Source organism: Oncorhynchus gorbuscha, linkage group LG23, assembly GCF_021184085.1.
Source record: "Oncorhynchus gorbuscha isolate QuinsamMale2020 ecotype Even-year linkage group LG23, OgorEven_v1.0, whole genome shotgun sequence".
NCBI lineage: Eukaryota > Metazoa > Chordata > Actinopteri > Salmoniformes > Salmonidae > Oncorhynchus > Oncorhynchus gorbuscha.
The window spans coordinates 32,322,106-32,335,425 of record NC_060195.1 but is presented as its reverse complement, the minus strand read 5'-3'; the positions used below and the strand labels follow the sequence as shown (position 1 = coordinate 32,335,425).

The 13,320-nt window shown below is 43.2% G+C and overlaps 1 protein-coding gene across 1 annotated transcript; it reads right to left on the bottom strand.

The window, feature by feature from the left end:
- Window positions 1-654: 654 nt before the first annotated feature.
- LOC124011529 (tetraspanin-7-like) lies at window positions 655-13,315 on the bottom strand. The gene is made up of 8 exons (XM_046324986.1): window positions 13,090-13,315; window positions 10,052-10,240; window positions 9,879-9,953; window positions 9,503-9,598; window positions 2,585-2,740; window positions 2,330-2,413; window positions 2,029-2,113; window positions 655-1,520 (listed from the first exon to the last, which is right to left on the bottom strand). The coding sequence occupies exons 1-7, from the start codon at window positions 13,174-13,176 to the stop codon at window positions 2,045-2,047; spliced, it is 756 nt and encodes a 251-aa protein (XP_046180942.1). The 5' UTR covers window positions 13,177-13,315; the 3' UTR covers window positions 655-1,520; window positions 2,029-2,044.
- Between the last annotated feature and the right edge of the window lie 5 nt (window positions 13,316-13,320).

The window sequence follows — 13,320 nt, the reverse complement described above, 5'->3', positions numbered from 1 at the left end:
CCCTTACCTGTTGCCCAGCCCTCTGCTGCTGCTGAAACAACCATATGACCGTGGCGTTGATTCATGGAGAACAGATGCCGTGATCACAATGACATACATTTCAAGCACTTAATTGTAATGAGGGCAAATGTTCTTAATTTCACCGGCGGCAAAAAGGGTAGGCCTATGCTTCATCAAGCCGGGAACTTGATGTTGATGCTTGAGATGAGTTTCACGAAACGAGGCGACTCAAATTAGGCAGGACTAGACAACTTTTTGTTTCTTCACGAGGCAGAAATCCCACTCGTCGTCGTCCGGGTCTAGCATAACAGTTACCTTTCAAAGATACTTGGGAGACTGATCATTGGTTTCTCCATAACCCCCACTATCATAAAAATTTTCAGCACAGACATTGGGGTAAATGTATTTCTGCACTGAGGGCAGCTGTAGATACCGTTTAAATCCTCGCCATTCCAACAGTATGTCTGTCACACAATTCATGCAGTAACTGTGTCCATATGGGAGTCACTGGAAACCATTTTTCAACGCAAACGACTTTCTATTAGACGAGGTCAGGTAGGCCCCTATCCATATCATTCCTAGTGAAAACACCCCAGGTATATTCAGTTCACGCCTTTTCCTTCAATAAGAAAGTCTCATTCGAATGCGACCCAGTTGTTTTAAAGAGTTTAGGTACCTTTATTATTATTTTTCAAGTATTTTACATGCGGTTTCCACAAATCAACAACCATTAACACTGCCAATTATTTTCATCTGAGGAAATGCATATTTTTTGAAAACGTGAACATAACACTTGCACACCAAAGTTACAGTAAATCACATGAAAGGCTTATAAAACATCTTTACGTTCCCACAAGAATCATGGTGGTGTATAATTGTTCTGTTCTCTATTAACTAAGTGTCCACAGCATGCAATCCATCCCTCTACCCGCAAAGGCTACTACACAACTTCCAATACTTTTCTCCCCGTCTCCACAGAAGAGATGGATGGAAGTTACTGTGGTGTTACAGATGGCCTTATTAGTCACTACTAGTCACTGTAATGCTGACCATGAAAATAGCAGACTACAGTAAGATCACTTTAACCACAAGATGCCATATAACTAGAATATGATGGCAGCATTTATGATGAAGAATGAAATTAATATGGACATAACATGAATATTTTTGCTAAGCTCACCAAATAAATTGCAATACACATGTCATTTATAATAACATTAAAACAGACAATGAATGAAAAATATTACATTTATAAAGTCTGTGAATCCCAAATGAACATTCAAGCACAAACTGTATTCCACTAGCCTTAGCAAGACAAAGCTTAATCAAAACGATGGAGAACTGCAGAAATCGATCCCTTATGGTTTCCAATAACTTTTTCCCTTCAGTCTGGTTGCCATTGAAAAGTGAGTGTCAGCGAGAGTGAATTCTGAAATGACAGAACCATTACACAGACCAAGGATTAAAACTACGCGCGTTCCCTTTGAGTCGGTGTGCGTCATGACCTGCCCGTTAGTGACCTGCAAAAAAATGTAAAACAAAAATTCAAAAGACAAATGACATGTTAGAAGGGTTGTAGTCATTAACATTCCCATGAGCTTGATTGGTGCATCAACAATATAATTGTATTGTCACATGTGACAAATACAACAAGCCCTTTTAACCAACAATGCAGTTGCTGTTTAAAAAAATATGAAATTAACCTGATATAACAATAATCAATGTTACATCAGGTTGGGGATTTTCAGCATATTACTGATACACTGTACTACATTTCAACATGATCACCCTCCTAGGTAATGAATACTATATCTGATGTGGCATTTCCTTACATGAAAATGCTGTCGTCCATAGAGTGAGAATCAAGAAGCTGTTAGACAGCAACTTAAGTGACCAAACCAAGTGCAGGGGTTCCAGTATAGTGTACTATATGACAATAACATGTACATTTTGGGCACTCTAGAGACATGACTTCAATAACAATATGAGGCATGGGATCCCCCAGTACTAGTCCATGTAGGGTACTACCTGTGAAAGGACACTGCTAGACCATCTCATACTGGTTGTTGGTGATGTATCGAGACAAGCAGCAGGCCAAGAACACTCCAATGAGCTAGGCAGAAAGTTAAGAGTTTCCATTAGGATGTGAAGACAAAATTGACATGCACTCACTTCATGTATTAAAAGAAAAAGAGAAATCTATAATTTTCTTGATGATCTAACAACATTTCAAGATTTATGCTTCTGGTAATAACATTGTATATTTTCTCCCCTATAGATTATTATGCCTACAGGCCAATATCAAATAAAGGCTCTTCAATGGATGTACCTGGAAGAATGCAATTCCAAAAGACATTCCGGCAATGATTCCCAGGTTAGACTCCATCAAAGTGGTCACCTTCAAGAAGCAGCCCTGAAACATGTTATGCAGAAGGAAAATAAATATGGTTTCACAAGGTTATAGCTGTTCATTGCGCATACTGGACTGGCAATGCTTAGCCTAAAAGACTGGTAAACTATGAACCACAGCTCTGACATAATTCTGTATGATCTGATTGATAATGATATGCGGCAGTGCTCTCACCGGGTCATACACCAAGTCGCGAGCCCTGTCAAGGTCCTTGAGGTCCTCGACAGTGCAGACAGTGTTCTCTTTGCAACAGCTGTCAGGGATGCCTTGGTCTTTGAAGTACTTTGTTGTGTTCCAGTCCGTGTAACTTTCCACTCCACAGCAGTGCAACTGCACAAAACACACATTTACTAATTATCAAGAGGAAATAACAATTTTAACTTCCAATTCCTAATTCTATGGTTGACTTAGCCATGTGGACAAATCAAGTTTCAATGTCACGTGCACAAGTACAGTGAAATTACTTTGCTTGCTTGCTCTCCCAACAATTGAGTAATTAATGTTGGTAGTACTATTCATGTTTTTATTTTAAAAAGTCAAGTAGAACATGAGAAATTAAGCAAGCTACATACAGGGTCAGTAGCTACATACAGGGTCAGTAGCTACATACAGGGTCAGTAACTACATACAGGGTCAGTAACTACATACAGGGTCAGTAGCTACATATAGGCTCAGTACCAGACTCAGTAGCTATTAGAGGTCGACCGATTAATCGGAAATTGGTATTTTTGAACGCAGTTTTTTTTTTTTACAACTTTATTTAACGAGGCAAGTCAGTTAAGAACACAAGGCCTAGGAACAGTGGGTTAACTGCCTTGTTCAGGGGCAGAATGACAGATTTTTACCTTGTCAGCTCGGGGATTCAATCTTGCAACCTTACAGTTAACTAGTCCAACGCACTAACCACTTGCCTCACGAGGAGCCTGCCTGTTACGAGAATGCAGTAAGAAGCTAAGGTAAGTTACTAGCTAGTATGAAACTTATCTTATAAAAAACAATCAATCATAATCACTAGTTATAACTACACATGGTTGATGATATTACTAGTGTATCTAGCATGTCCTGCGTTGCATATAATCAATGCGGTGCACATTCGCGAAAAAGGACTGTCGTTGCTCCAACGTGTACCTAACCATAAACATCAATGCCTTTCTTAAAATCAATACACAGAAGTAGATATTTTTAAACTTGCATATTTAGCTAAAAGAAAGGTTAGCAGGCAATATTAACCAGGTGAAATTGTGTCACTTCTCTTGCGTTCATTGCACGCAGAGTATGGGTAAATGCAACAGTTTGGGCAGCCTGGCTCATTGTGAATTAATTTGCCAGAATTTTATATAATTGACATAACACAGAAGGTTGTGCAATGTAACAGCAATATGTAGACTTAGGGATGCCACCCGTTAGATCAAATACGGAACGGTTCCATATTTCACTGAAAGAATAAACGTTTTGTTTTCGAAATTATAGTTTACGGATTCGAACATATTAATGACCTAAGGCTCGTATTTCTGTGTGTTATTATGTTATAATTAAGTCTATGATTTGATAGAGCAGTCTTGACTTTATTTTATTTCACCTTTATTTAACCAGGTAGGCTAGTTGAGAACAAGTTCTAATTTGCAACTGCGACCTGGCCAAGATAAAGCATAGCAGTGTGAACAGACAACACAGAGTTACACATGGAGTAAACAATTAACAAGTCAATAACACAGTAGAAAAAAAGAGAGTCTATATACAGTGTGTGCAAAAGGCATGAGGAGGTAGGCAAATAATTACAATTTTGCAGATTAACACTGGAGTGATAAATGATCAGATGGTCATGTACAGGTAGAGATATTGGTGTGCAAAAGAGCAGAAAAGTAAATAAATAAAAACAGTATGGGGATGAGGTAGGTAAAATTGGGTGGGCTATTTACCGATAGACTATGTACAGCTGCAGCGATCGGTTAGCTGCTCAGATAGCAGATGTTTGAAGTTGGTGAGGGAGATAAGTCTCCAACTTCAGAGATTTTTGCAATTCGTTCCAGTCACAGGCAGCAGAGAACTGGAACGAAAGGCGGCCAAATGAGGTGTTGGCTTTAGGGATGATCAGTGAGATACACCTGCTGGAGCGCGTGCTACGGATGGGTGTTGCCATCGTGACCAGTGAACTGAGATAAGGCAGAGCTTTACCTAGCATGGACTTGTAGATGACCTGGAGCCAGTGGGTCTGGCGACGAATATGTAGCGAGGGCCAGCCGACTAGAGCATACAGGTCGCAGTGGTGGGTGGTATAAGGTGCTTTAGTAACAAAACAGATGGCACTGTGATAAACTGCATCCAGTTTGCTGAGTAGAGTATTGGAAGCTATTTTGTAGATGACATCGCCAAAGTCAAGGATCGGTAGGATAGTCAGTTTTACCAGGGTAAGTTTGGCGGCGTGAGTGAAGGTTGCTTTGTTGCGGAATAGAAAGCAGACTCTAGATTTGATATTTAGATTGGAGATGTTTGATATGAGTCTGGAAGGAGAGTTTAGTCTAGCCAGACACCTAGGTACTTATAGATGTCAACATATTCTAGGTCGGAACCATCCAGGGTGGTGATGCTAGTCGGGCATGCGGGTGCAGGCAGCGAACTGTTGAAAAGCATGCATTTAGTTTTACTAGCGTTTAAGAGCAGTTGGAGGCCACGGAAGGAGTGTTGTATAGCATTGAAGCTCGTTTGGAGGTTAGATAGCACAGTGTCCAAGGACGGGCCGGAAGTATACAGAATAGGGTCGTCTGCGTAGAGGTGAATCAGGGAATCGCCCGCAGCAAGAGCAACATCATTGATATATACAGAGAAAAGAGTCGGCCTGAGAATTGAACCCTGTGGCACCCCCATAGAGACTGCCAGAGGACCGAACAGCATGCCCTCCGATTTGACACACTGAACTCTGTCTGCAAAGTAGTTGGTGAACCAGGCAAGGCAGTCATCAGAAAAACCGAGGCTACTGAGTCTGCCGATAAGAATATGGTGATTGACAATAGAGTCGAAAGCCTTGGCAAGGTCGATGAAGACGGCTGCACAGTACTGTCTTTTATCGATGACGGTTATGATATCGTTTAGTACCTTGAGCGTGGCTGAGGTGCACCCGTGACCGGCTCGGAAACCAGATTGCACAGCGGAGAAGGTACGGGGAGATTCGAGATGGTCAGTGACCTGTTTGTTGACTTGGCTTTCGAAGACCTTAGATAGGCAGGGCAGGATGGATATAGGTCTGTAACAGTTTGGGTCCAGGGTGTCTCCCCCTTTGAAGAGGGGGATGACTGCGGCAATCCTTGGGGATCTCAGACGATATGAAAGAGAGGTTGAACAGGCTGGTAATAGGGGTTGCGACAATGGCGGCAGATAGTTTCAGAAATAGAGGGTCCAGATTGTTAAGCCCAGCTGATTTGTACGGGTCCAGGTTTTGCAGCTCTTTCAGAACATCTGCTATCTGGATTTGGGTAAAGGAGAACCTGGGGAGGCTTGGGCGAGTTAGCTGCGGGGAAGGGCGGAGCTGTTGGCTGAGGTTGGAGTAGCCAGGAGGAAGGCATGGTCAGCCGTTGAGAAATGCTTGTTGAAGTTTTCAATAATCATAGATTTATCGGTGGTGACCGTGTTACCTAGCCTCAGTGCAGTGGGCAGCTGGGAGGAGGTGCTCTGAGCGATGGTAGGCACCAGCAAGCTCGTAAGCATTCATTCAAACAGTACTTTCCTTCGTTTTGCCAGCAGCTCTTCGCAATGCTTCAAGATTTACGCTGTTTATGACTTCATGCCTATCAACTCACAAGATTAAACTGGTGTAACCGATGTGAAATGGCTAGCTAGTTAGCGGGTGCGCGCTAATAGCCTTTCAAACGTCACACGCTCTGAGACTTGGGAGTAGTTGTTCACCTTGCTCTGCATGGGTAACGCTGCTTCAAGGGTGGCTGTTGTCGATGTGTTCCTGGTTCGAGCCCAGTTAGGAGCGAGGAGAAGGATGGAAGCTATACGGTTACACTGGCAATACTAAAGTGCCTATAAGAACATTCAATAGTCAAAGGTATTATATTAAGTTAAAATAAGTGTTCATTCAGTATTGTTGTAATTATCATTATTACAAATAAAGTTTTGTAAAAAAAAAAAAGTTTAAAAAATAAATAAATAAATAATAATTCAGACGATTAAATCGGTATTGGCTTGTTCAAAAAAAAACAACAAAAAAAAAAAACGTGTTACCCCCTTTTCGTGGTATCTTGTCTCATCGCTACAACTCCCGTACGGGCTCAGGAGAGATGAAGGTCGAAAGCCATGCGTCCTCCGATACACAACCCAACCAAGCCGCACTGCTTCTTAACACAGCGCGCATCCAACCCTGAAGCCAGTCGCACCAATGTGTCGGAGGAAACACCTTACACCTGGCGACCTGGTTAGAGTACACTGCCCCCGGACCGCCACAGGTGTCACTAGTGCACGATGAGACAAGGATATCCCGACCGACAAACCCTCCCTAACCCGGACGACGCTAGGCCAATTGTGAGTCGATAACTGCTTTTTTTGGTCCTCCAATAATCGGTATCAGCGTTGAAAAATCATAAAATCGGTCTACCTCTAGTAGCTATATACAGGCTCAGTAGCTATATACAGGCTCAGTAGCTATACAGTGGGGAGAGCAGGTTTTCCTACTTACAAAGCATGAAGAGGTCTGTAATTTTTATCATAGGTACACTTCAACTGTGAGAGACGGAATCTAAAACAAAAATCCGGAATATCACATTGTATGATTTGTAAGTAATTAATTTGCATTTTATTGCATGACATAAGTATTTGATCACCTACCAACCAGTAAGAATTTCGGCTCTCACAGACCTGTTAGTTTTTCTTTAAGAAGCCCTCCTGTTCTCCAATCATTACCTGTATTAACTGCACCGGTTTGAACTCGTTACCTGTATAAAAGACACCTGTCCACACACTCAAACAGGACATCCGGGATAAAATTGTAGACCTGCACATGTCTGGGATGGGCTACAGGACAATAGGCAAGCAGCTTGGTGAGAAGGCAACAACTGTTGGCGCAATTATTAGAAAATAGAAGAAGTTCAAGATGACGGTCAATCACCCTCAGTCTGGGGCTCCATGCAAGATCTCCCCTCGTGGGGCATCAATGATCATGAGGAAGGTGAGAGATCAGCCCAGAACTACCACGGCAGGACCTGGTCATTGACCTGAAGAGAGCTGGGACCACAGTCTCAAAGAAAACCATTAGTAACACACTACGCAGTCATGGATTAAAATCCTGCAGCGCACGCAAGGTCCCCCTGCTCAAGTCAGCGCATGTCCAGGCCCATCTAATGTTTGCCAATGACCATCTGGATGATGCAGAGGAGGAATGGGAGAAGGTCATGTGGTCTGATGAGACAAAAATAGAGTGTTTTGGTCTAAACTCCACTCGCCATGTTTGGGGGAAGAAGAAGGCTGAGTACAATCCCACGAACACCATCCCAACCGTGAAGCATGGAGGTGGAAACATCATTCTTTGGGGATGCTTTTCTGCAAAGGGGACAGGACGACTGCACCGTATTGAGGGGAGGATGTATCGCGAGATCTTGGCCAACAACCTCCTTCCCTCAGTAAGAGCATTGAAGATGGGTCGTGGCTGGGTCTTCCAGCATGACAACGACCCGAACCATACAGCCAGGACAACTAAGGCGTGGCTCCGTGAGAAGCATCTCAAGGTCCTGGAGTTGCCTAGCCAGTCTCCAGACCTGAACCCAATAGAAAATCTTTGGAGGGAGCTGAAAGTCCATATTGCCCAGCGACAGCCCCGAAACCTGAAGGTCTGTATGGAGGAGTGGGCCAAAATCCCTGCTGCAGTGTGTGCAAACCTGGTCAAGAACTACAGGAAATGTATGATCTATAATTGCAAACAAAGGTTTCTGTACCAAATATTAAGGTCTGCTTTTCTGATGTATCAAATACTTATGTCATGCAATAAAATGCTAATTAATTACTTCATACAATGTGATTTTCTGGATTTTTTTTTTAGATTCCGTCTCTCACAGTTGAAGTGTACCTATGATAAATGACAGACCACGACATGCTTTATAAGTAGGAAACACTGTCGATTTTGCAGGTTATCAAATACTTGTTCTCCCACTGTACATACCGGCTCAGTGGCTACATACCGGCTCAGTGGCTACATACCGGCTCAGTGGCTACATACCGGCTCAGTGGCTACATACCGGCTCAGTGGCTACATACCGGCTCAGTGGCTACATACCGGCTCAGTGGCTGCATACCGGCTCAGTGGCTACATACCGGCTCAGTGGCTACATACAGGCTCAGTGGCTACATACAGGCTCAGTGGCTACATACAGGCTCAGTAGCATGCTCAATGGCAGGCTCAGTAGCATGCTCAATGGCAGGCTCAGTAGCATGCTCAATGGCTATATACAGGCTCAGTGGCTATATACAGGCTCAGTGGCTATATACAGGCTCAGTGGCTATATACAGGCTCAGTGGCTATATACAGGCTCAGTGGCTATATACAGGCTCAGTGGCTATATACAGGCTCAGTAGCATGCTCAATGGCAGGCTCAGTGGCTATATACAGGCTCAGTAGCATGCTCAATGGCAGGCTCAGTGGCTATATACAGGCTCAGTAGCATGCTCAATGGCAGGCTCAGTGGCTATTTACAGGCTCAGTAGCATGCTCAATGGCAGGCTCAGTGGCTATATATATTTTTTTTAAGGTGTCAGTTTCAGGGTCAGTGCGAATGCCATATTTACAATGTGCAGGGACACTAAAGTCATACTGAACTATCATACTAAATCAGATCATGTTAAAAGGTGGTTCTATTGTACATCAATGAGTTATTCAATAATGGTGGTGGAGGATCATAACCTAATACAATAGTATACCAACAAGCTCTATGCAAATCTGAAAACAGATAGTGAAGTGTAAACATCTGTACTATAGAAGTTGTTTACTTCTACAGGGTCTTTGACCAAATTCAGCTGCCATTTCTCTAAACAGCATGTTTTGTGTTATTTGCAAAGGAACCAAACACAGTTAGGCCTCGCATTGAATAACAGGATACCACTTACAGTCTTCTGGATGTTGTCAACCGCAGAGCTTTTGGGGTCAGTGGTATTGTAGTTCGTCACAGCATCTTTATAGGCATCACCTAATACAGCCTTTATCTGCAAGAAACCAAACATGAACTGGGTTTGATTTGGGGCCAACTGAACCCTATAGTAATGTCAAGTGTATTGTAAGTCACCTCAGAAGTACCCGCACATTGGTGTATGCTCATCTATAGTTCACCGCAACATTTCGACCAGAACGTCTTCCAGACGTTGCAGTAAACTATATGGGAACATCCCTCAGTGCACAGATATGTCCATTCTTTATATATAACCGTTTTGGTACCCAGCACCTGGTAAATTGTTAGATGTGGGAACACTACTTTTGGACTAATACCTCATGTCTGAATAAGAAGCCAGAGATGCCGGCCACAAACTCCGCTATGAACACCAGCACCAGGAACATGGCATACTGAGGGGAGAGAAACAACTCATCAATTTACATACAACAAAGACAAACATTTGAGGAGAATGTGTTACATTTTGTATTTGCACATCAGTGTAACTGACCAGCTTCAGCATCCATGGGCTACCGCGGCATGTAGCGAAGCAACCAAACAGGCCAAAAATGATGATGATGGCTCCAGTCCCGATGAGGACATATGGTGCGTTGGTGCTCTTCTCAGAGGCCAGCTGGAAATAAGCTTCCAGGCTCACCTTCCCCCATACTCCAACAGCCAGAAGGATAACCCCTGTAAACTGGGAGAAAGCACAGACAGTCAGCTCCAATCTCAGGTAATGTCCCCAGGGGATGTTTCAGAGATTTGACCTAGTTCTGACACAAACTCAAGATTTAAAGCGAGAAAAAAAAACCTTTATTATACACCTTGAACACCTCACAATTATATTCAGCTCAGTGTGATATCAGGGGCCAGTAGACATCTGAAACAGCTTTGGAGTTGGTATAAATGCCTACAACAAGAAGGGAAAGCCAGCATGGAGCTTACATGGAATATCAAAAGGGATTGATATTCAATCGATCCCTATCCCAGTCTGCAGTCCCCACATGCTTCAAGATGGCCACCACTGTTCCTGTTCCCAAGAAAGGTTGAACTAAATGACTACCGCCCTGTAGCACTCATCTCTGTCATCATTAAGTGCTTTGAGAGACTAGTCAAGAACCATATCACCTCCACCTTACCAGTCACCCTAGACCACCTCCAATTTGCTTACCGCCCCAATAGGTCCAGACGATGCAATCGCCATCACGCTGCCCTAACCCACCTGGACAAGAGGAATACCTACGTAAGAATGCTGTTCATTGACTACAGCTCAGCATTCAACACCATAGTACCCTCCAAACTAATCATTAAGCTTAAGACCCTGGGTCTCGAACCCACCCTGTGAAACTGGGTACAGGACTTCCTGACTGGCCGCCCCAGGTGGTGAAGGTAGGAAACAACATCTCCACTCCGTTGACCCTCAACACTGTGGCCTCACAAGGGTGCATTCTCAGCCCTCTCCTGTACTCTCTGTTCACCCATGACTGCGTGGCCATGCACGCCTCCGACTCAATCATTAAGTTTGCAGACACTACAGTGGTAAGCTTGATTACCAACAACGACGAGACGGCCTACAGGGAGGAGGTGAGGGTACTCGGAGTGTGATGTCAGGAAAATAACCCCTCACTCAATGTCAGCAAAACAAAAAAAGATGATTGTGGACTACAGGAAACAGCAAAGGGAGCACACCCCTATCCACATCGACAGGACAGTAGTGGAGAAAGTGGAGCGTTTTAAGTTCCTCTGTGTACATATCACCGACAAATTGAAATGGTCCACGCACACTGATAGTGTGGTGAAGACGCAACAGGATGCAGAATTTTATTTCGCTTGTCACTGAAAACCCTCACTACCTTTTACAGGTGCACAATTGAGAGCATCCTGTTGGGCTGTATCACCGCCTGGTACGGCAACTGCACTGCCCACAACCGCAGGGCTCTCCAGAGGGTGGTGTGGTCTGCACAACGCATCACCGGAGGCAAACTACCTGCCCTCCAGGACACCTACAACACCCGATGTCACAGGAAGGCAAAAAAGATATTCAAGGACAATAACCACCCGAATCACTACCCGTTCACCCCACTTCCATCCAGAAGGTGAGGTCAGTACAGGTGCATCAAAGCTGGGGCAGAGAGATTGAAAAACAGCTTCTATCTCAAGGCCATCAAATTGTTAAACAGTCACCACTAGCACAGACAGCCAGTTGCTTAGCTACAGACTTGATATCATTGGCCACTTTAATAAATGGAACGCTGGTCACTTTAATAATGTTTAGATATCTCACATTACTCATCTCATATGTATATGATGTATACTGTATCCTTCACCATCTATTGCATCATAGCTGCTCGGTCACTGCTCATCCATATATTTTATACTTATATATTCTCATCCCATTCCTTTACTAGATTGTGTGTATTAGGTTTTGTTGAGGAATTGTTAGATATATTACTGCACTGACTGTCAGATCTAGAAGCACAAGCATTTCGCTACACTCGCAGTAACATCTGCTAACCTAGTGTATGTGACCAATAAAATTTGATTTAACCCAGCCCCCCTCACCGACACAACCAATAATAGCCCATGGTCTCACATCAGTGAGCTCAGCATATTCCTTTGTATAATATCCCTTACTTTTACCAGAGTCATATACTCACGGACTGCAGTCATTAGTCAATTGGACCATGAATTATACAAATCACCCTCCATATAGCAATAAATGACAGAGATGTGTTGTCATGAACTTTGAACCCATAAAAGCCACGTTTGATTAATGTCATAGATAGAATAATATACACTGTGAAGAAACACCATTTGAGATCATAATAGTTATTTAGTAAGAGTGCCGGCTGTCTGAGATTGAGATACAATCAACAACCAGGCCCAACTTCGAAAAGTCGTTCCCAACATCTGACAGTTTGTCTACGAATGTCACCACGATCCCCGCAATCAAACCTTTAATTTTTTTTATTTTTTATATTTTATTTGACCTTTATTTAAGCAGACAAGTGACTTAAGAACAAATTCCTATTTTACAATAACCGCCTACCCCGGCCAAACCCTAACGACGCTGGGCCAATTGTGCGCCGCCCTATAGGACTCCCGATCATGGCAGGTTTTGATACAGCCCGTGATCGAACCAGGGTCTGTAGTGACGCCTCTAGCGCTGAAATGCAGTGCCTTAGAACGCTGCGCCACTCGCGAGCCGCAACGCTCAAAACAAAAAAGAAACAATGTAACGTGGCTTTGCAACGTTGTCGCGGTTGGATAAACGCACAACTTTCACAGACAAGCATATGCGCATAAATAATGTAAAGTAGCTCGAGGCTTCGCTATATCCAACAATTAAGTGATTCTTTTCCAACAGTGTTTTCTAACTATTACAGGGAAATTATGTTTTATTTTCAATAACTCGAGTTCTTACGTTTCAGCCAAAGCATTACGTTATTCGTTTGGAAATTCCTTTTGGAATTTAGGCATCGCCGCTAACTTAGCCCATTGTTACCGTAGCTTGCTTGCATCAGTTATTTACAAGTGAACACTTACCCAAAATATGAGACTGTAAGAAATAAGAAAGGTCTTGAGACATGTAATCACTGGCTTAGTTTGAAGCCTTCTTGATGGGGGAGACATTATGGCTATTTCGCAGAAATTGGCAATCAAAAAGTATCGTTGTTACAAAGTGAGAGGAAAAAAAAACACTTCCACAACGTCTTGCTGGAAAACTTTTGTCGACAAATCACAGAATCCAAGGAGAAGGGAAGTGTCGTCACTAAT

Coding starts and splice junctions, on each gene's coding strand:
- LOC124011529 (XM_046324986.1), bottom strand. CDS start 13,176: ATGTCTCCCCCATCAAGAAGGCTTCAAACTAAGCCAGTGATTACATGT. Junction 10,241..13,089: donor CTTACAGTCTCATATTTTGG/GTAAGTGTTCAC, acceptor GCTTTCTCCCAG/TTTACAGGGGTTATCCTTCT. Junction 9,599..9,878: donor GCTTCTTATTCAGACATGAG/GTATTAGTCCAA, acceptor GGTTTCTTGCAG/ATAAAGGCTGTATTAGGTGA.